Source organism: Pongo abelii, chromosome 4 (genome assembly GCF_028885655.2).
Source record: "Pongo abelii isolate AG06213 chromosome 4, NHGRI_mPonAbe1-v2.0_pri, whole genome shotgun sequence".
NCBI lineage: Eukaryota > Metazoa > Chordata > Mammalia > Primates > Hominidae > Pongo > Pongo abelii.
The window spans coordinates 158,746,707-158,766,723 of record NC_071989.2 but is presented as its reverse complement, the minus strand read 5'-3'; the positions used below and the strand labels follow the sequence as shown (position 1 = coordinate 158,766,723).

The window sequence follows — 20,017 nt, the reverse complement described above, 5'->3', positions numbered from 1 at the left end:
GCTGAAGCCCCACCCCACAGCTGGCCTCCTTTGGGATGCATTTGGTGCCCTGCCCCCAGGGCCCCGCCCCTGACGGTCACCCCTTGCAGAGAGCGGCTACGTGCGGCTCCTGGAAGAAGTGGGCACACTGCAATTTGCTGAGCTGCATCGGAGCCGGACACTGCAGGTAGTATTCGAGGCCTACCCACCGCCCACCGTCCTGTGGTTTAAAGACAACCGCACCCTGGGCGACTCCAGCGCTGGCGAGATCGCCCTGTCCACGCGCAACGTGTCGGAGACCCGGTGAGCAGCTCGCTCTCCCACCCCATTCTTGAAGTTATTTTTCTTTGCAGCCGCCAGGCAGCCCTTGGCTTTCAGCCACAAACCTAGGCCCAGCTTTCTGAGAGCAAATTAGATGCCAGGTGCTGGGGATGCTGCAGCGACCAGAGCTGACAGTTCATCCCTCCTAGAGTTTCTAGTCTAGTGGAGGAAACAGACGCCGGTCAGATGATCACCCAGATGTTTAGTTGTCCTTGTGATGGGTGGGGCCAGCAGTAGCAGCCAAGAAGTAAACGGGCAGATGACTGGGGAAGAGGGTGCCAGGCAGGCCACTCGTGGCCTGCGATATCCCTGAGGCTGGAGATTTGCTGGCTGACAGAGACTGTGATAGGTTAGGATGGAGCAGTGTCCACCTTTCTGAAGGGGAGAGAAATAGGACTTTCCCTTCAATGCCCCCCACCCCCACCAACAGTTCATCTCAACCCTCCCTCTTGGCCTAGGGGAACTGCCTATGGGTGAGGATTTACGAGACCTGGTTTGAGTCCTGGCTCTGCTACCAATGCCGAGATGACCTTGGCAAGCCCTTCCCCTCCCTGGGCCTTGTTCCTGTTTATACTAGGAGGGTGGGGAGAACTGTAAGAGTCCTTCCGACTCTGACTGCTGCCTTTCCTGCTCCCCAGGTATGTGTCAGAGCTGACACTGGTTCGCGTGAAGGTGGCAGAGGCTGGCCACTACACCATGCGGGCCTTCCATGAGGACGCTGAGGTCCAGCTCTCCTTCCAGCTACAGATCAATGGTGATGAGCACGCCCCTCCCCATGTCCCTTCTCCTTCCCCTCCCTGCCCCCATCCCCTCTCCCTTCCTGCACTGTCCACCCTTCCATGGGAGGAGTGGGAGAGGGAGCCTGCAGCTCAGGAGATGGATTCTAGGCCACTGACCCACTGCCGTGTGAACCTGGCCTCTGGGCCTCAGTTTCCCCAGCCGTATAAGGAGGCCATCTGGCTAGATTGGTGTTTCCAAAACTTCAGGCACTTAGGTACCAAGGCCATGATTTTCCCTTCTCACATTCCACTTATACTGTACTATTAACTCGATAGGTATTTATTGAGCAACTACCATATGCCTGTCTATTCAAGGTTCTTGAACTTCCCTCCCTGCCTTTGTGCAGCTTGCATCCGAGTAGGGGAAGACAAACACTAACAGTAGGGAGGAAAACCCCAGCGAATTACATAGGTTAGAAGGTAACTAACACTTCGGGAGAGGAAAAACAGGGGCCGGGTAGGGAAGTTGAGAGTGCTGGGCGCAGAGTGATGGTGAGAGTTGCATTTTTGATACAGTGATCAGGGCTGAGGAAGCGACATTTGCATGAAGACTTGAAGAAGGTGAGGACATTAGCTCGGTGGATATTTGGGGAAAGGGTACCTCGGGTAGTGCAAAGGCCAGAGCAATCGCTGAAATGCTTGTGTGGTTGGAACAGGGCTGGTGGCGAGAGTGGTGGGAGACGAAGTCAGAACGGGGATAGGGCAGTGGGGGCTGGGAGAAGGGCAAATCCCATAGGTCTTTGTGGGCCTGGTGCAGACTTTGGCTTTTACTATAACCGAAGTGAAGAGCCATGGCAGGGTTTTGAGCAGAGGAATGACATGATAATGACTTAATGTTTTGTCAATTGACTTTCTAAAAACAAATTCATTTTGAAAGACAAAATGTAACCTCTCTATTGTAGGTGGAAAATCAGCATCACATGTCATAAATATAAGGCAGCCACTAAAATAAACTCAGAGAAGACCAAACAATGCTATTAAATGCTGGCTTCACGAGCTTGGTGGCCCAGGGCTCTGAGCTTGAGGCCTCCCTTTGTTAAAAGGGAAGATTAGCAAGTCTCAGAGAGGTGTTAAAGACAGACTAGCCCCCTGCTGAGGCGTTCCCTTTGAAGTACCCAGAAGGGAAGCCATCGGTTTTCACACCGATTCCTGGTATTTAATGTTCACCTGCAGTCTACAGCCCTCCTCCCCCAAGAGAGACTCTGCGCCAGGTCCTCCCTGAGGACCTGTCCTGTTAACTGTCCTGACCCTCCTGCCTCCTGACCCAGTGCCCTCTCCATGCAGTCCCTGTCCGAGTGCTGGAGCTAAGTGAGAGCCACCCTGACAGCGGGGAACAGACAGTCCGCTGTCGTGGCCGGGGCATGCCCCAGCCGAACATCATCTGGTCCGCCTGCAGAGACCTCAAAAGGTGAGCAGACCCGGGCCTCAGTCTCCCAGTGTCCCCCCAGCTGGCTAGAAAAAGCTCGTGAAGGTTATCTAGTCCCGCCCGTACTTCTTGGCATATTGTTCCAGGCATAGAGTTGCATCCTAGGAGGCCAGGTCACCACCTCCTTGGTCCTACTCTGTATGACCTAAATGGTCCCTTTTCCTTACCTTTACCCCTGGGCAGTTTGGCCCAGCAAATTGCAGGGTCTGAGCCCCAGAGACCTTACCCGCCCTGTAGATCAGTTCTGCACTCCTGGCCAGGTTGATTCTAATGTAGTGGACAGAGGCAGGATTCAGTGCAGGTTCTGCCTCTACCGCATACACTGTGTGACCCCGTGGGTCAAATAAGAATGGATTGTGCCATCAGCCTTGTCAGTTCTGGGGTGGGAGCACCCCCTGCTGACCAGTAGAGGGAGCACAGGAGGAGCCCGCTCGGAAACAGGCAGTGGGACATAGGAACTGGACACGTCCTGCCTCCTTCCACCAGTTTCTCCTCAGTTTCGCTGTCTGCAAGGGGAAGGGGCTGGCAGCCAACCCTACCGGCTCTCCTGGCAGGTGTCCACGCGAGCTGCCGCCCACGCTGCTGGGGAACAGTTCCGAAGAGGAGAGCCAGCTGGAGACGAACGTGACGTACTGGGAGGAGGAGCAGGAGTTTGAGGTGGTGAGCACACTGCGTCTGCAGCACGTGGATCGGCCGCTGTCGGTGCGCTGCACGCTGCGCAACGCTGTGGGCCAGGACACGCAGGAGGTCATCGTGGTGCCACACTGTGAGTCCTCAGCCTCGGTGGCCCCTGACGATCCCAACCCCTACCTTAACCCTGCCTGATTGGTACTGTGCCCATGTACCCACAGCAGGCCAAAGGAGTTAGCATGCCCAGGGGCAGACAGGAGCATTGTGAAACCCTGTTGTGTACATGCATAGGAACACGTTCCAGCATACACAATATGGGTACACACGTGTACAAACACAAGTCTATAAACCATGGATATGAATACCCTTCAGTGTGGTGTACATATACTACATGTATATTGTAAGCCATGTACATGAGCATGCTTGTTCCTTGAACATAGGTGCAAATCCTCTGTGTGTAGATATGTAAATCATGTACTAAAGAATGCCCAATCTCCAGTCACTCCTGTAAAGCTAGAGTGTATGTGTATAAGCATACACATGTGCACTATGCCTGTCCATGTGTGTAAACCCACCACGTGTTTGTAAGCCATGTACATGAGCATGCCTAATCCCCAGACATCTGTTTAAACCCACAGTGTATGTCTGTATGCATGTACCTGTGGGTACACAATTCCTATACATGTGTACAAGCAATGCATGTACAATTGCTTTGCATGCATGCAAACTGGCATAGTGCATGTCTGTAAGCATATAATTGGAGCATACCTTTCTAGAAAAGTGTACAAGCATAATTCCCATACACATGTGCCTGCTGTACAATGTACATCTGTTAGCAGGTACACATACATGTGTAATTTCTGTGTGTATGAGCAATGCCTACCAGTGTCTTGATGCTTTTGTGTATCTACCTGCCCACCCTTAAGCATACATGCACCTGTATGAGTGTGCTTCATTTATTCACCTTTCTTCTTCATTCCTTAAATATGAGGACCCAATTTCTCATTGAAGTATAAAGGTCAAAGGGCTCAGCCCTGCCTGGACCTCCTAGTACCCATAGTCCAGAGATAGAAGGCAGACAAGGAACTTGGCAATTCCCCCTGGGATCACCACATTAGGGGCAAAGCCTGGAGGGAGAAGGGGTCCCATGCCCAGCTATGGGATTCAGGAAAGTATTCTAGAAAAGGTACCTTTAGGTGAAAACCTAAAAAATGACTAGGAGTTAGCCTGGTAAGGAATGGTGTCCCACTCAGAGGGAATGGCCTGTGTAAAAGCCCAGAGGCAAAATGAGTTCCTAGAAATGAAAAGAATTCAACTCAATCTGGCTGGAGGATTGAGTGTGTGGACACTTAGGGGCTGGAAGGGCGGCAGATAAAGGGGAAGGAAGTGCTGTGGGATGGAGCTACAGGGGTCGGCAGATCTAGAGCAGGCAGGGCTCCAAAGGCCATGTGAGGCGTCTTGGTCTCTGTGTATGCAGGTCCTTGGGCGTGTTAATGCACGTGCCTGTCTAGAGCTGCCTCCTGTCCCCTGCCCTGTGGTGGATGGGTGGGCTTCTTTCATCCCCTCATTTCACCCGTGCTCCCACACATGCATACACATTCTCTGAGCAAGTGTGTATCTGGGCAGACAGTGTGGACAGCCTGAGTGGAAGACCAGCTCTGAGCCAAGGCAGATGTGACACTTTTGTGTGACTAAAGCCTGAGCGGGAAGCTGAGCACCAGCACACAGGGCCTAGGATGGCTGCAAGAGGGCTCCTTCATGCCTCCAGCAATGGCTGCCTAGAAGATGCAGGCTTCCTTCCCAGGACCGAGATGTGTGATGAGCGGGAGGAGGGAGGAGAAGAGGGATGTTGGTCTGGGACCCTGAGGAGGAAGGCATGGTGAGGATGGGTAAGGGTAAGGGAGAATGGATAAGGGGTGAGAGACGAAGTTGGAGAGGGAAGCAGAGGTAGAGTCATGAAGCCTCTGCCTTACGTACCATTTTAGGAGTTTGGCCTTTTTCCTTTACTGATAACATGGGGAACCATCCAAAGTTTTTTTTTTTTTTTTTTTTTGAGATGGAGTCTGGCTCTGTTGCCCAGGCTGGAGTGCAGTGGTGTGATCTTGGCTCACTGCAAGCTCCGCCTCCCAGGTTCAAACAATTCTCCTGCCTCAGCCTCCCGAATAGCTGGGATGACAGGAGTCCACCACCACGCCCAGCTATTTTTTGTATTTTTAGTAGAGACAGGGTTTCACCATATTGGCCAGGCTGGTCTTGAACTCCTGACCTCGTGATCCGCTCACCTCGGCCTCCCAAAGTGCTGGGATTACAGGCATGAGCCACCATGCCCGGCCTGCATTCAAAGATTTTAAGCATAAGAATGGCATTCACTTAGTAATTCAACAAATAGTACCGGGTACCTACTATGTGCCAGGTGTGGTTTTAGGGGCTAAGGTTATAGCAATGGATGGGGAGGAGGAGGTGGGACAGGACTTCCTGGGGAGCAAAGAAGCACAGACTGGGGACAGAAGAGGAGGGAATGAGTTCCTTGGGACCTCATAGGTGGCCAGCAGGGCAGGGCAGGGGAGAAGCAGGTCTGGCAGGGCTGGATGGGGAGAGTGGGAAGCTGTACAGCGAAGAGGCTGAGGCCTTGAGGGTGGAGGAGACTCGAGGCTTGTAAGGGCCAGTGTGAGCCCCACTTTGTTAACTACCGTCACCACCCCAACCCCAGCTGGGCCCTTTGGGTGAAGTGGGGAGGAAGCAGCCTCCATGCTGAGGTCTGGATTCATCAGGCTGGGGGTCTCAGCCATTGCTCCCTCAGTGGCCACTCATTCAGTCCACTGGCCACTCGGTCAGGCATGGAGCTTGGAGTCTGACGGAGCTGTGGCATCCCCAGCAAGGGTGTGGACTCAGGGGAGAGGTAAGCCACAACCCAGCCCTCAGGGGCTCCAGGGCTAATGGGAGGTCCAGGCAATGGACAGGAACCCAGAACAGGATTTGTACCCCGTCCAGAGCTCTGGCAGCAAAGCCAGACTGACTGGCAGGGCTGAAGGGACATGGAGGCCAGCAGTGATCTGAGTGGGGATAGTTACTGAGGGGATGGGGTATTTACAGGACAGTCAGAACGAGTGGCCTAGAGTGAGAGGCTGAGGGTCTGACACTGCAGGCTGATGGGGAGGTGGGCGCTTCTATTCTGGACAGGATGTGTACGGAGGGATCTATGATGCCAGAGATGGGGTGAGGGGAGGGCAGCTGCCCAGTTTGCTCATGGCCTGCTCTCATCTCTGCCTCCAGCCTTGCCCTTTAAGGTGGTGGTGATCTCAGCCATCCTGGCCCTGGTGGTGCTCACCATCATCTCCCTTATCATCCTCATCATGCTTTGGCAGAAGGTAAGCCCCTCCCTGGCCCAGTGGGTGAAGACTGGCACATCATTATTTTGCATGAATTCCACCCCTCTGCCCTCCTTGAATGCTGCGTGATCTGACCACATGCAGAGCTCAGCATGGAACTCAGGTGGGGACTTGTGACGCTGGCTGTCCGAGCTTCCTCCACCCCCAGCAGTCTGGGCCAACCTGAGCCTGGCCCGAGCTATCCAGGATTCCCTTCCCCTACTGTGTCACTAAGTCCCCGGGTCCTGCTGAGACACCATTCCTCTCATCCTAGCCATGGAGCGTGGGACCTTTGAGGTGGACTGCATGGGCTCCAGGATTCTTCCAGCTCTCACCCATGGAGAACCTGTGATTCTACTGAAATGCATTCTGATCCCATTAGTCTGTAATTTCAGTGTTCTGCTTTGAGATTTTACCATTCTGTGATTCCAACATTTTAAGCTTCGTGAATCAGGATTGCAGCACCTCATGATCCCATCATTCTAAAATTCCAGTCCTGTGGTTCCTACATCTTAAGATGTCAACATTCTAAGCTTACATCTTTCTGACTTGCCCAGCATGGGGATGGCCATCCGCATCCAGCCGAGTACCCTACCTGGTGTCACTTTCTGGGGTCATCTGCTCTACCACTTCCATCTGAGGAGCAGCTAAGGCTGGGAGAGAAGCTAGAGAGGAGGTTCTCATGAGCCAGGCCCTCAGCTGCCAGTTGCTCCTCAGTCTGCCAAGTCTTGAAGCCTCCTCTGGGGCCCCTTGGTCCCTGTTCCCTCCGAGCCCATGAAGACCTTGGCTCAGTTGAGCACTTGCTGTGTGACTTCAAATATGCCCCTGCCCTTCTCTGGGCTTCAGGGTCTCCTGCCCCATGTGTCCTAGACGGATGAAGCTAACGGGCCTCAAGGCCTGAGACTCCCTCTGATAACTAACTCCTCGGGTTGGTCCTCCAGAAGCCACGTTACGAGATCCGATGGAAGGTGATTGAGTCTGTGAGCTCTGACGGCCATGAGTACATCTACGTGGACCCCATGCAGCTGCCCTATGACTCCACGTGGGAGCTGCCGCGGGACCAGCTTGTGCTGGGTCAGTCCTGGGAGGCCTCATGTGGCAGTGTGGGGACTCAAGTTGGGTGGGAAGACTGAGGTCTGGTCCCAGCCTTGCCATGACTAGCTATGAGACCTAGGGCTGGTGTCTTGCCTTCTCTGGCCCTCCATCTCCTACTATGTACAATAAGAGCAAGATCATCCCCCAGGAACTGCCTAGCATTGAGGCTCTATGATCCTGTGACCCTGTGAGACGGGATCCCTATGTGGCAAAAGCGGAAGGATTGAGGACAGGCTGAGTAGCAGGCCTGGTCTGGCTGGGGAAGCTGAGGAGGTACAGAGAAGCGAGCTCCCTTGGGGAGGGAAGAAACTTTCCAGAGATTAAAGATGGGGCAGAAAGCAGGCAGGACTTAGATGAGATACCAAGAAAGACAGGGAGGCATTGTGGTTGCAGGAGTGTGTTTAGGGAATACCCTGAGTCCAAGGTGGTTTAAGTAATGTCTAGGTTGACCTAAGAGAGTGGCTCTTTCCTCTCACTGGGCAGGAAGGGTGATAGCGGCCAGGGGGAGGAGAGTGGGGGGAGGGGGGCAGCTGGGGGAGCGGTACAGCTTCCTGGTAGGCCAGGAGCTAATGGATCATCTCTGCACCAGGACGCACCCTCGGCTCTGGGGCCTTTGGGCAGGTGGTGGAGGCCACGGCTCATGGCCTGAGCCATTCTCAGGCCACGATGAAAGTGGCCGTCAAGATGCTTAAATGTGAGTAGTCCTTGGAGCCCTCCACATCTGGGCCCTCACCTCTCCCTGCCCCTCCCCACACACTTAGCCTCTCCCAGGGTGGCCTGATGCTGATTTGCAGGCACTAGAGGGGCCATCACACTGCAGCAGGCACTGCTCCCGAGTCTGGGTCTGGTTTGGGAAAAAGGGTTCCTCACCCTGGCCTCCTCAGCCTGCCTTCCCCTGCCCTGGCCTCTTCCCCTCCTCAGAGTGTGGGTGCTCACCCCCGCCGGGCTGCCTGGGTCTTGCAGCACAGGACGGGGCAGAAGAGTCAGAGTAGGCTCCTGTGGTGGGGTCTCCATGGAGCCTCCATGACTGGACCTGGCCTGGGGCCCCCATTTTCCTCAGCCACAGCCCGCAGCAGTGAGAAGCAAGCCCTTATGTCGGAGCTGAAGATCATGAGTCACCTTGGGCCCCACCTGAACGTGGTCAACCTGCTGGGGGCCTGCACCAAAGGAGGTACCAAACCCACTGCCCCAGAGGACTCAGGGAAAGTGCCCACCACCAAGGCCAGGCCCCGCCTACCCCTTCCTCAGGCCTCGCACAACAGCACACTCCTGCTGGAGGGTCTGTGCCCACCCGCTCCAGCGCCCTCACCGCACTGTCCCAGAGGGCGGTGGGGTTTAGAAACTCACAAAATCACAATACCTTCACGGCTGAAGGATTAGTCAGGTCACCAGTCCCAGCAGCTTCCAGACCATGGTGTTGCCTGACACTTTTTTATTTTCCCAATACATTTTGAAAACCAATAAATAACAGCTCACATGACATTAAGATGAGTTATACGCCCGCCATTGGAGACCACCAGCTTGCTACTTGGGAGCTACCTTCATTTGATCATAGAAGAAAGTCTCTGTGGCCAGCTGGGTCTATTTGAAGCTCTGATTACCAGTTAGGCTGAAAAAAAAAATGTTATCACCATTTGCAGCTGCTTATTGTGAGATTTGGGATTTTCCTCAGCATTATGCAACCAAAATAAAATACGGAAGTATGTTGGGTACATAGACTTATTCACGTTTGCAATGATCACTCATTTCAACATTTTCGTTTTCGTAGATATCTTCGAGTTCTCACTGATTGACTTTAAGTAAATGCATTGTAGTTGAATTTAACTACTAAAGTGATCATTGTAAACAGTGGCCTTTATCTGCTTTCTATACTGAGCTCCAAAGTAAGCTTTAGTTTGAAAACATATCAATAAGAGCCAACACTGCGGGCTTGCCACGTGCCCAGCCAGTAAAGACATCATCCATTAATCCTCATGACAGCGCTTTGTGGTGGGTTTAATTAGCCCCACTTAACAGCTGGGGAAGGTAAGGCTCAGGGAGACTAAGCACCTTGCTCTCCACCACACAGGCAGGAAAAGAATCCGGATTTGCAAGGCACTAAAGCCTCCTAGCTGTCATGCCAAAGTCTCTCCCACATCCAGCCCCTGATTAGCCTCGTGGCCTTGAGGGGACGCCTGAGGCCTCTGTAGGGACTGTCCCTGAGCCTGTCCCTCCGCAGGACCCATCTATATCATCACTGAGTACTGCCGCTACGGAGACCTGGTGGACTACCTGCACCGCAACAAACACACCTTCCTGCAGCACCACTCTGACAAGCGCCGCCCGCCCAGCGCGGAGCTCTACAGCAATGCACTGCCCGTTGGGCTCCCCCTGCCCAGGTACCAGGAGGGAGGCCAGGGACTGAATCTTTGGGATACCTGAGGAGCACTGCTCCTTCCCCTCCTTTTGTCCAGGAGGAGAAGCTGAGGCTGTGACAGGGCAGGGGACAGAATCACTCCTGGAGCTAGGGCTGTTCCACAAGATGGTCCACCCCAGATGAGGGAATAACAGTAATGCCAGGCCCTGTGCTGCTAAGCCCTCTACAGATGTGACATGCCATCTGTGTGTCGTGGGTGTTTGCCCTTCAGTCCAGGGCATGCAGTGATGGAGGAGGGGTCAGAGGCTGTGGTGAGACGAGAGCCAAGCCTCCCAATTTGCACAGTGGTGCTCCAGGCTGTGTTCCTCTCTGCAGCCTCTACACATCAGCCTCCACACTGCCTTTCAGGGAGCTCAACTCCTGTCTTCCTCTTTTCCAAAAAGAACATTTCTTAGTTCTTTTGCTGATTACAAAAACAAAGACAAGAGTAGCTTCAGAAAAGCGTAAAAGACCTAAAACTCACTCCTGCCCTCTCCGATGTTTTGATCAATTTCCTTCCCATCTTTTTCCTGCCCATAGAGACAGATGTGTGTAGAGCCCCACAGCTCTTTGGGGAGCTGATGCTACAGGCATAGGTATCGGGGTGAATCCTGGCTGCCTATGCTGGATTGCAGCCAGGCACTCCCATGGCCAGGTGGCGCTGGGGAGGACACAGAAAGGCGCCTCTGAACACACCCATCTTGTGACCTTTTCCCTGGGGTGCTGTAATTGCCTCTGGGTGTGAGCTCTCTGGGTTCTAACTGTCATTTTGGTAGCCTCAGTGCCCAGCTTGGCCCAGCAGGTTGGTTGAAAAGGCTCGATCCACGGGCTTTCCTACTGGGATAGACTGAAGGAAGATGAGTGAGTGTGTGAGTGAGAGAAGAAATTCAGGAGGGGAGGGGAAGGCAAAGCCTGCAGGCTCTCCTGTGATGCTCCTTTACCCCCAGCCATGTGTCCTTGACTGGGGAGAGCGACGGTGGCTACATGGACATGAGCAAGGACGAGTCGGTGGACTACGTACCCATGCTGGACATGAAAGGAGACGTCAAATATGCAGACATCGAGTCCTCCAATTACATGGCCCCTTACGATAACTACGTTCCCTCTGGTGGGTGGACACAGTGACATAGTACCCCACACCCACACAGGCTGATGCTCTTCACATGCCTAGCCTTGCCAAAAACCCTGAGAAGAAGGGAGCTTAGTGCCCATTTCATAGATGTAGAAATTGAGGCCAGCCACCTGGCCAAAACTGATCTGTAGTGGACCCCTAAACGGAAGCCCTGTTTATGGATCTGGAAACATGCATAGAACCCTCAGGGAGGGAGAGAGCAGGGATGTGGGAGGACCTGGCCTTTTGTCGTGCTAGGGAAAGTGATCTACTCAGCTTCAGCCCCAGGCTGGTCTAGTGTCCCTGAGAGGCAGGCAGGCCAGGCTGGGCAAAAGTGGCCCAAGGGCTAATGCCAAAAGGCCAATGAGGGCACCGATAAAGCAGGAGAACTTTGAGTTTGATATTAAGAAATCATTCCCCTTTTAGGGGAGACCTAGACGATCAGTAGCCACTTGTCTTAGACATTCAGTCTCCCAGGAGCCAAAGGGCAGGGGTCCTGTGGGCCAGAAGGAGACATAAGATAGCAGGTGACCCTCTGCTTCTCCTCTAGCCCCTGAGAGGACCTGTCGGGCAACTTTGATCAACGAGTCTCCAGTGCTAAGCTACATGGACCTCGTGGGCTTCAGCTACCAGGTGGCCAATGGCATGGAGTTTCTGGCCTCCAAGAACGTACGTGTGGTTTTGGTGGGGCAGAGTGGGGGCTGTGGGGAGGTGGGTCACCCAGCTAGCCAGCATCCTCCAAGAGCACACCAGGGTGGCCTCTCGCATGTGGCCAGTGTTGTATTTTCCCAAAGCCCTTGACATGGAGGGTCTTTCCCCACAATTGTCCCCAAGGCCTCAGCTCCCCTCTCTCCAAACCCAGTGCGTCCACAGAGACCTGGCGGCTAGGAACGTGCTCATCTGTGAAGGCAAGCTGGTCAAGATCTGTGACTTTGGCCTGGCTCGAGACATCATGCGGGACTCGAATTACATCTCCAAAGGCAGCGTGAGTACCTTCCCTGGTCCCTGCAGGGCAGTCACAGTGCCTGTGACCGCAGGAACAGATTCCCCCCGACCAGTGTGGCTGCAGCTCATAGGAAATCTGTGTGGGGCTCCTCGTGGCCTGCCGTAACAGCGGTGATGGGCTGTGCCTGCCCAGCTATGTGTGCAGGGACAGGAACAGGAGCCGCCCAGGAGTGCGTGGAGCAAGTATAGCAGCAGGGAGGGCTGGCTGTAATGGGTCCAGGGTGGGGGAAGGGGGAACAGGCCAAATGTTGTTCCAGCGGTGGTGGGCAGAAGAAGAAGCCCAGGTGACAGGGCAAGAAAGATGAGCAGGTCACACGCGGTAGCAGGGATTGGTCTGGTTAAAACGTGATCATCCTGCCTGTCTCTCATCTCCCCACTTTTTAGCAAACCCCAGATGGAGGGACGCTAGGCCCAGAGATCAAAGGCAGCCAGGATAAGAGTTTGAGGGGGTGCCTTGACAAGTCCCTGGCTCCCAGACTTCACTACTCAGACCCTGGGGCTTTTCCCCAGGGACAGGGGCTGCCTTGTCCCCAGCTAGTGAGAAAAGAAACAGCCTCTGGTCCTCTGGCCAGCACTGGGATGGACATGGGAACTGTGCTGTGCAGAGACCAGGGCCCTCACAGGGAATGGGAGGGAGAAGTGGTTGTGGGTGGGAGCTGCCAGGTACCCTCCTCCCGTCCCAGGTGCAGAGTGGGGCTGAGGTCCTTCCTTGCACTCAGCACCTGTCCTAACCTCCCTACAGACCTTTTTGCCTTTGAAGTGGATGGCTCCGGAGAGCATCTTCAATAGCCTCTACACCACCCTGAGCGACGTGTGGTCCTTCGGGATCCTGCTCTGGGAGATCTTCACCTTGGGTACGCTTGCTTCCTCCTCTAGCCCTCAGCATCCTGGCCTGGTGTCTACCTCGACCACTCACGCCTCTGGCCTGGTGGGGCTATGGGATGAGCCCTGATACGGGGATCCTGGTTCAGGTCCCAGCTCTGCTACTTTCTCCCTGCTGTGTGATGTTAGAAAATTCTTTGCCCTCTCTGGGTCTCTTTATCTCCCTGTCTGAGTATTGACAGGTTTGAACGGTGACATCAGAAAGCCTGCTTGGCTCTCACATTCTGGCTGTCTATCCTGGGGAGGGTTGCGGTCTCTGTTCAGAGCCCATGAAGGAGCCCACACTTCCAGATGCCAGGGGCACTGTCCCCTTACCCATACCAGGGCCAGCATGGCTCTCCTTGTCCTGTAGAAGAGGGTGCCCTGCCACTTTTCCACCCCTGAGCCTGTATATCTCTTGTCTCTGCTCCCCAACAGGTGGCACCCCTTACCCAGAGCTGCCCATGAATGAACAGTTCTACAATGCCATCAAACGGGGTTACCGCATGGCCCAGCCTGCCCATGCCTCCGATGAGATGTGAGTGGAGCCTCGTGCATTTGGGAGGATTTTGTGCTGCAAACAATAGATATCCAACTCTATTGGCTTAAGCCAAAGATGAGAGATTTGTTAGCTCAGAGATCTAGAAAGCCTTGGTGTAACTGGATCCAGCCATTCAAAGGATGGCATCAGGAAACTTTTGTTCTAGCCCTGAGCTCTGCTTTGCTCTGTGTGGCCTCATTTTCAGGCCAGCATTGCCAAAATGGCTACCAGCAGTGCCAGCCTCATGTCCTACTGCTTGCTCCATAGTGCCAGCAAAAGTCCCAGAGCTGACCTTCAAGGGCTCAGGTGGGGTCACATGCCATCAAGAACCAACCGCGGAAGCTGCAGGGCTGAAAACTATTAGCCAAGCTTGGGTCCTGTGCTCACCCGGGCGTAGTCAACCTGTGGAACCATGTGGAATGGGGGCTCTCAGAGGGCCTCCCAAGGGAATATCCAGAGGCAGGACCTCTGGATACACCCAGCCACCACTTCCCTCCAGCTCCTTTCCACGGCTCACCTTGTTCTGAGAGGCAGCAGCCTCCTGCTCCCCCAGCCCTGCCTTGTCCCCTAAACCCTGGGCCAGAGACCCTGACCCTTCTCCTCATCCCCAGCTATGAGATCATGCAGAAGTGCTGGGAAGAGAAGTTTGAGATTCGGCCCCCCTTCTCCCAGCTGGTGCTGCTTCTCGAGAGACTGTTGGGCGAAGGTTACAAAAAGGTATGTTGAGGCAGGGTAGGGGTGGAGCACAGAGAGCTCTGGTACAGAAGTCAGACACTGAGTACAAGGTTCTGTGTGATGGGCTGGCATTTAGGGGACCACCCTTTGTCCTCTCTGGGCCTCAGTTTCCTTGCTGATTCTAGGAGGGGATGGGCTGGCGCTATGAGTTTATTTTAGCAGCACAGAGCTTTATGAAATGGAATCCTACATGGAAGCTGATCGATTAGATGCAGGGAGGGGGCCTAGAGCCCTGTCTGTCCTGCTGCCTCCCTCAGGCCTTTACATCCATACCGAACCGTGGGGCTCCTTCAGAAGTGTGAATAACCCCAGGTTACATGACCGTGAACCGCCTGACCACTTGGATCCTGCCACAGGATTGTCTATCCAAGGCCCAAAGAGCCAGTAGGGCCCTGAAACCCTGCCCCATCCAACAACAAGGGTCCAAGTGAGGAGGAAATACACATGGCCTTTGACACAGAGGCAGCTCCTTCTTTGGGTCCATTTCTCACCCTCACTGCCCCCCGGGGATGGTCCCAGGGACCTGGGAGGTGGAGTAAGGTCATCACCACTTCACAGCAAAGGAAACTGAGGCCCTGAGGAAGGAGGCTGAGGCAGCATGAGAGCCTGTGCCTGTCTTCTCTGAAGTCGGGGAACAGTTAGAGTCCTGGGTGCTGGTCTGATAACTGTCCCTCCCTGGGTGGTCCTGAGCTCACCATGCCTTGTAAGATTCTATGTGAGGTAGGAGGGCAGCTCAACCGTGTGGCTTGGGCAAATCCCTTTCCCCTCTGAGCAGCGGGGGTCTTATTTATACAAAGGGGGATGGGCCCGGTTAGAAGATCCCTGAAGGCATTTCTGGCCTGACCATCCCTGTTTCTTTGGTTCTCCCTGCCCCGGGAGCAGAAGTACCAGCAGGTGGATGAGGAGTTTCTGAGGAGTGACCACCCAGCCATCCTTCGGTCCCAGGCCCGCTTGCCCGGGTTCCATGGCCTCCGATCTCCCCTGGACACCAGCTCCGTCCTCTATACTGCCGTGCAGCCCAATGAGGGTGACAACGACTATATCATCCCCCTGCCTGACCCCAAACCCGAGGTTGCTGACGAGGGCCCACTGGAGGGTTCCCCCAGCCTAGCCAGGTAGTCACCCTGGCCTGGGGCCAAGGAAATTGTGTGCAGTGTGTGTGTGTGTGTGTGTGTGTGTGTGTGTGTGTGCTGTCAGGTTTGCCTCAGAGGTAAGTTACCTAGGGTAAGTACTTATCCCTACCAATGAACAGAAGAGAGAATGGAACTCATTTGAACTTTGATGCCCTGAGGTGGAAAGGGCAGGCTAGTAAAAACAAAAGTATGGGCTGGGACTTATTTGCAAGGTAGCTATTTCCTTTAAGGGAGCCCTCGGAGGTTATCTATACTCTCTCATCTCTAGGTCCTGTCCTAGCCCCAAGGAGAAGAAGCAAACCTACTTAGCATCCCCAGCACTTCAGTTGTTACTCATGGCCAGCCTGAGGCCTATGTTCTGTTCTTCAGCACCCTGCCCTGGGGCCAGAGAGAGCCTGCTGGGTTGTAGGAGTCAGAGGTGCCTACAGGAATTCAGGACAGAATTCAGACTGGGAAGGAGATTCGTGGTTTTCTTTTGCCTTGGGAAGTGGTGAAGTTACAGGTCAGAGGGGGCTTTATAGGAGGACCCTGCTGTTGCGGAGACTTGATGTCCGCACAGGATCTCCCCTTAACTGGAGAGAAGGGCTCCCCATGAGGCCACGCCCACCTCCAAAGCAAGATCCAGCCCAAGGTGAAGTGGCTGGAGCCCCAGGCTGGGGTACTGTCCCAACTCTGCCACTAGCCGCTGAGACCTGGGAAGGTTTCTCCTCTGCGAGCCTCAGTTTCTCCATATGTGCCAGGAGCGCACACAGGCCTTAGAAGGCTCCAAAGGCCCTCATTGCTCTAACTGTTGAAGAGGCGAACCATCCAAGAGTCCCAGTGGATGGAGCAGAGGAGTGAAGTGCAGCGCTCACACAGCTTGAGGTGTGAATGCTCACTCTGTTTTGTGCCCTCAGACAAGCTGCTTCACTGTCTAAACATTGGTGTCCTCTTCTTTTTTTTTTATTATTTTTATTTATTTATTTATTTATTTATTTTTTGGAGACGGAGTTTCGCTCTTGTTGCCCAGGCTGGAGTGCAATGGCGCGATCTCGGCTCACTGCAACCTCCACCTCCCAGGTTCAAGCAATTCTCCTGCCTCAGCCTCCTGAGTAGCTGGGATTACAGGCATGCAGCACCACGCCTGGCTAATTTTGTATTTTTAGTAGAGATGGAGTTTCTCCATGTTGAGGCTGGTCTCCACCTCCTGACCTCAGGTGATCCGCCTGCCTCGGCCTCCCAAAGTGCTGGGATTACAGGTGTGAGCCACCACGCCCGGCCAGTGTCCTCTTCTGTAAAATACAAACAGTTAAAGTACTTCTATTAGGCGGTCATTGCAAGGATTAAATGAGATAGCATACACCTTTAGGAGTGCAGAGGAGGGAGATGCTGGTGGGTGAGAAATGAGCTTTGGAGCCAGCTGACCCTGCTCCGAAGTTCCAGCTCCTGCACTTCTCTGCTGTGTGAAGTGGGGCAGTGATATAACCTCTCTGAGCCACACTTCCCTCGCGGTGCAGGCCTTGCATAGTTTTCACAGGAGTTAAATGAGCCGGAGTGTGTGAAGCCTACGGTGCAGGGGCGGACACACCGAAGGCTCGTCATGACTGCTGCTGGAATCCTCCTGGGCTCCTTCCTAGCCCCTCACTCACTGCCTCTTTCCTCTAGCTCCACCCTGAATGAAGTCAACACCTCCTCAACCATCTCCTGTGACAGCCCCCTGGAGCCCCAGGATGAACCAGAGCCAGAGCCCCAGCTTGAGCTCCAGGTGGAGCCAGAGCCGGAGCTGGAACAGCTGCCGGATTCAGGGTGCCCTGCGCCTCGGGTGGAAGCAGAGGACAGCTTCCTGTAGGGGGCTGGCCCCTACCCTGCCCTGCCCGAAGCTCCCCCTCTGCCAGCACCCAGCATCTCCTGGCCTGGCCTGGCCGGGCTTCCTGTCAGCCAGGCTGCCCTTATCAGCTGTCCCCTTCTGGAAGCTTTCTGCTCCTGACTTGTTGTGCCCCAAACCCTGGGGCTGGCTTAGGAGGCAAGAAAACTGCAGGGGCCATGACCAGTCCTCTGCCTCCAGGGAGGCCAACTGACTCTGAGCCAGGGTTCCCCCCAGGGAACTCAGTTTTCCCATGTGTAAGATGGGAAAGTTGGGCTTGATGACCCAGAATCTAGGATTCTCTCCCTGGCTGTCAGGTGGGGAGGCTGAATCCCTCCCTGGGAAGATTCTTGGAGTTATTGAGGTGGTAAATTAACTTTTTTCTGTTCAGCCAGCTACCCCTCAAGGAATCATAGCTCTCTCCTCGCACTTTTATCCACCCAGGAGCTAGGGAAGAGACCCTAGCATCCCTGGCTGCTGGCTGAGCTAGGACCTAGCCTTGGGCAGTGTTGCCTCATCCAGAAGAAAGCCAGTCTCCTCCCTATGATGCCAGTCCCTGCTTTCCCTGGCCCGAGCTGGTCTGGGGCCACTAGGCAGCCTAATTAATGCTGGAGGCTGAGCCAAGTACAGGACACCCCCAGCCTGCAGCCCTTGCCCAGGGTACTTGGAGCACACGTGGCCATAGCAAGTGCCCGTGTCCCTGTACTTCAGGCTCATCAGTCCTGGGGCTTTTTCTTTATCACCCTCAGTCTTAATCCATCCACCAGAGTCTGGAAGGCCAGACGGGCCCTGCATCTGTGATGAGAATGTAAATGTGCCAGTGTGGAGTGGCCACATGTGTGTGCCAGTATATGGCCCTGGCTCTGCGTTGGACCTGCTATGAGGCTTTGGAGGAATCTCTCACCCTCTCTGGGCCTCAGTTTTCCCCTTCAAAAAGTGAACAAGTCGGACTTATTAACTCCCAGTGCCTTGCCAGCACTAACATTCTAGAATATTCCAGGTGGTTGCACATTTGTCCAGATGAAGCAAGGCCATATATCCTAAACTTCCATCCTGGGGGTCAGCTGGGCTCCTGGGAGATTCCAGATCACACATCACACTCTGGGGACTCAGGAACCACGCCCCTTCCCCAGGCCCCCAGCAAGTCTCAAGAACGCAGCTGCCCAGGCCTTGACTTAGAGTGACAGCCGGTGTGCTGGAAAGCCCCCAGCAGCTGCCCCAGGGACATGGGAAGACCACGGGACCTCTTTCACTACCCACGATGACCTCTGGGGGTATCCTGGGCAAAAGGGACAAAGAGGGCAAATGAGATCACCTCCTGCAGCCCAGCACTCCAGCACCTGCACCGAGGTCTGCGTCGAAGACAGAATGGACAGTGAGGACAGTTATGTCTTGTAAAAGACAAGAAGCTTCAGATGGGTACCCCAAGAAGGATATGAGAGGTGGGCGCTTTGGAGGTTTGCTCCTCACCCACCAGCTGCCCCATCCCTGAGGCAGCGCTCCATGGGGGTATGGTTTTGTCACTGCCCAGACCTAGGAGTGACATCTCATTGTCCCTAGCCCAGTGGGCATTGGAGCTGCCAGGGGAGTCAAGGTTGTAGCCAAGACGCCCCAGCACGGGGAGGGTTGGGAAGGGGGTGCAGGAAGCTCAACCCTTCTGGGCACCAGCCCTGCATTGCAGGTTGGCACCTTACTTCCCTGGGATCCCCAGAGTTGGTCCAAGGAGGGAGAGTGGGCTCTCAATACGGTACCAAAGATATAATCACCTAGGTTTACAAATATTTTTAGGACTCACGTTAACTCACATTTATACAGCAGAAGTGCTATTTTGTATGCTGTTAAGTTTTTCTATCTGTGTACTTTTTTTTAAGGGAAAGATTTTAATATTAAACCTGGTGCTTCTCACTCACAGACTTTGTGGTCTCTCTCGGGTTTGGGTTCCTGCCCGTGGGGAGTGTGGAGTGGGGCACATGGGGCTCACCCAGACGCAGACCCCCAGACAGGTCCCTTCAGCTCTGAGTCTCATTTCATTCATCTGTAAAGTGGGGATTTTCGCTCTCCCACCCCTCTCTGGAAGCTGGGGGGCCTAGACCTTGGGCTTGGTTTCCCAAGGTGGAAAGCGAGCAGGCTTTTCTGGCTCCGCAGAGCCTGGCCTTGAGTCGGGCAGGAGGGTGTGGGGCTGCAGGGCTGCTCCAAGGCTCTGGTGCTGAGGCGCCTCACTGCCCCCACCATGTGCTTTGGCTTTGGCTATCAGCTGGGACACCCTCCCCTCCACTCCGCCCACAGGCCCGGATTGAGGCCAGTGTGCTCTGTGACAGGCAGCTGCTACAGCCCAGATTCCAGGTCCAGGTGAGTCATGATCAGGCCCCAGGTAGGAGAAGGGCAGACAGAGTGTCCAAAAGCGTGAGAGCACGAAGTGAGGAGAAGGTGGAGAAGAGAGAAGAGGAAGAGGAAGAGAGGAAGCGGAGGGAACTGCGGCCAGGGTAAGGACAGGGGAGGGAATAGGGTGGCGACCAGGCTGTGGCTTTGAGGGCAGAGGGGTGTAGACCTGGCAGGACCCAGACCCCTCACGGTTGCAGCAGCCTAGGGGTTGTGGGGCCGGCATGAGTCATAGGCTCTCCTGCTGAGCCCGGTGTGGGACCCCGGCAGCAACACAGGGCCAGGGGCAATAGGGCTGCTGGGGGCAGGGGACAGAGTGCTAGGGCCCTCCCACCTGGGCCCAGAGTCCTGTACTTGGCTCACTTGAGGTGGACCAGGTGTCAGCCTGAGATCCATCACTGTGTGTCCTTAGCCCC

General features: G+C 54.6%; 1 protein-coding gene across 4 annotated transcripts in view; it reads left to right on the top strand.

Moving 5' to 3' along the window:
- Positions 1–19,131, top strand: part of PDGFRB (platelet derived growth factor receptor beta) — a 42,035-nt gene extending 22,904 nt beyond the window's left edge. For all 4 annotated transcript variants that reach the window (XM_002816074.5, XM_063724322.1, XM_063724321.1 and 1 more), the window contains 17 exons: positions 90–282; positions 939–1,054; positions 2,364–2,487; positions 3,060–3,271; positions 6,409–6,503; positions 7,445–7,577; positions 8,188–8,292; positions 8,659–8,769; positions 9,817–9,976; positions 10,941–11,101; positions 11,655–11,773; positions 11,967–12,089; positions 12,852–12,963; positions 13,409–13,508; positions 14,123–14,228; positions 15,129–15,361; positions 17,024–19,131. In XM_002816074.5, coding sequence (XP_002816120.3) covers positions 90–282; positions 939–1,054; positions 2,364–2,487; positions 3,060–3,271; positions 6,409–6,503; positions 7,445–7,577; positions 8,188–8,292; positions 8,659–8,769; positions 9,817–9,976; positions 10,941–11,101; positions 11,655–11,773; positions 11,967–12,089; positions 12,852–12,963; positions 13,409–13,508; positions 14,123–14,228; positions 15,129–15,361; positions 17,024–17,207 — 2,387 coding nt within the window. In that variant the 3' untranslated portion in view covers positions 17,208–19,131. The remainder of the gene's footprint in view (positions 1–89; positions 283–938; positions 1,055–2,363; positions 2,488–3,059; positions 3,272–6,408; positions 6,504–7,444; positions 7,578–8,187; positions 8,293–8,658; positions 8,770–9,816; positions 9,977–10,940; positions 11,102–11,654; positions 11,774–11,966; positions 12,090–12,851; positions 12,964–13,408; positions 13,509–14,122; positions 14,229–15,128; positions 15,362–17,023) is intronic.
- Positions 19,132–20,017: the final 886 nt, after the last annotated feature.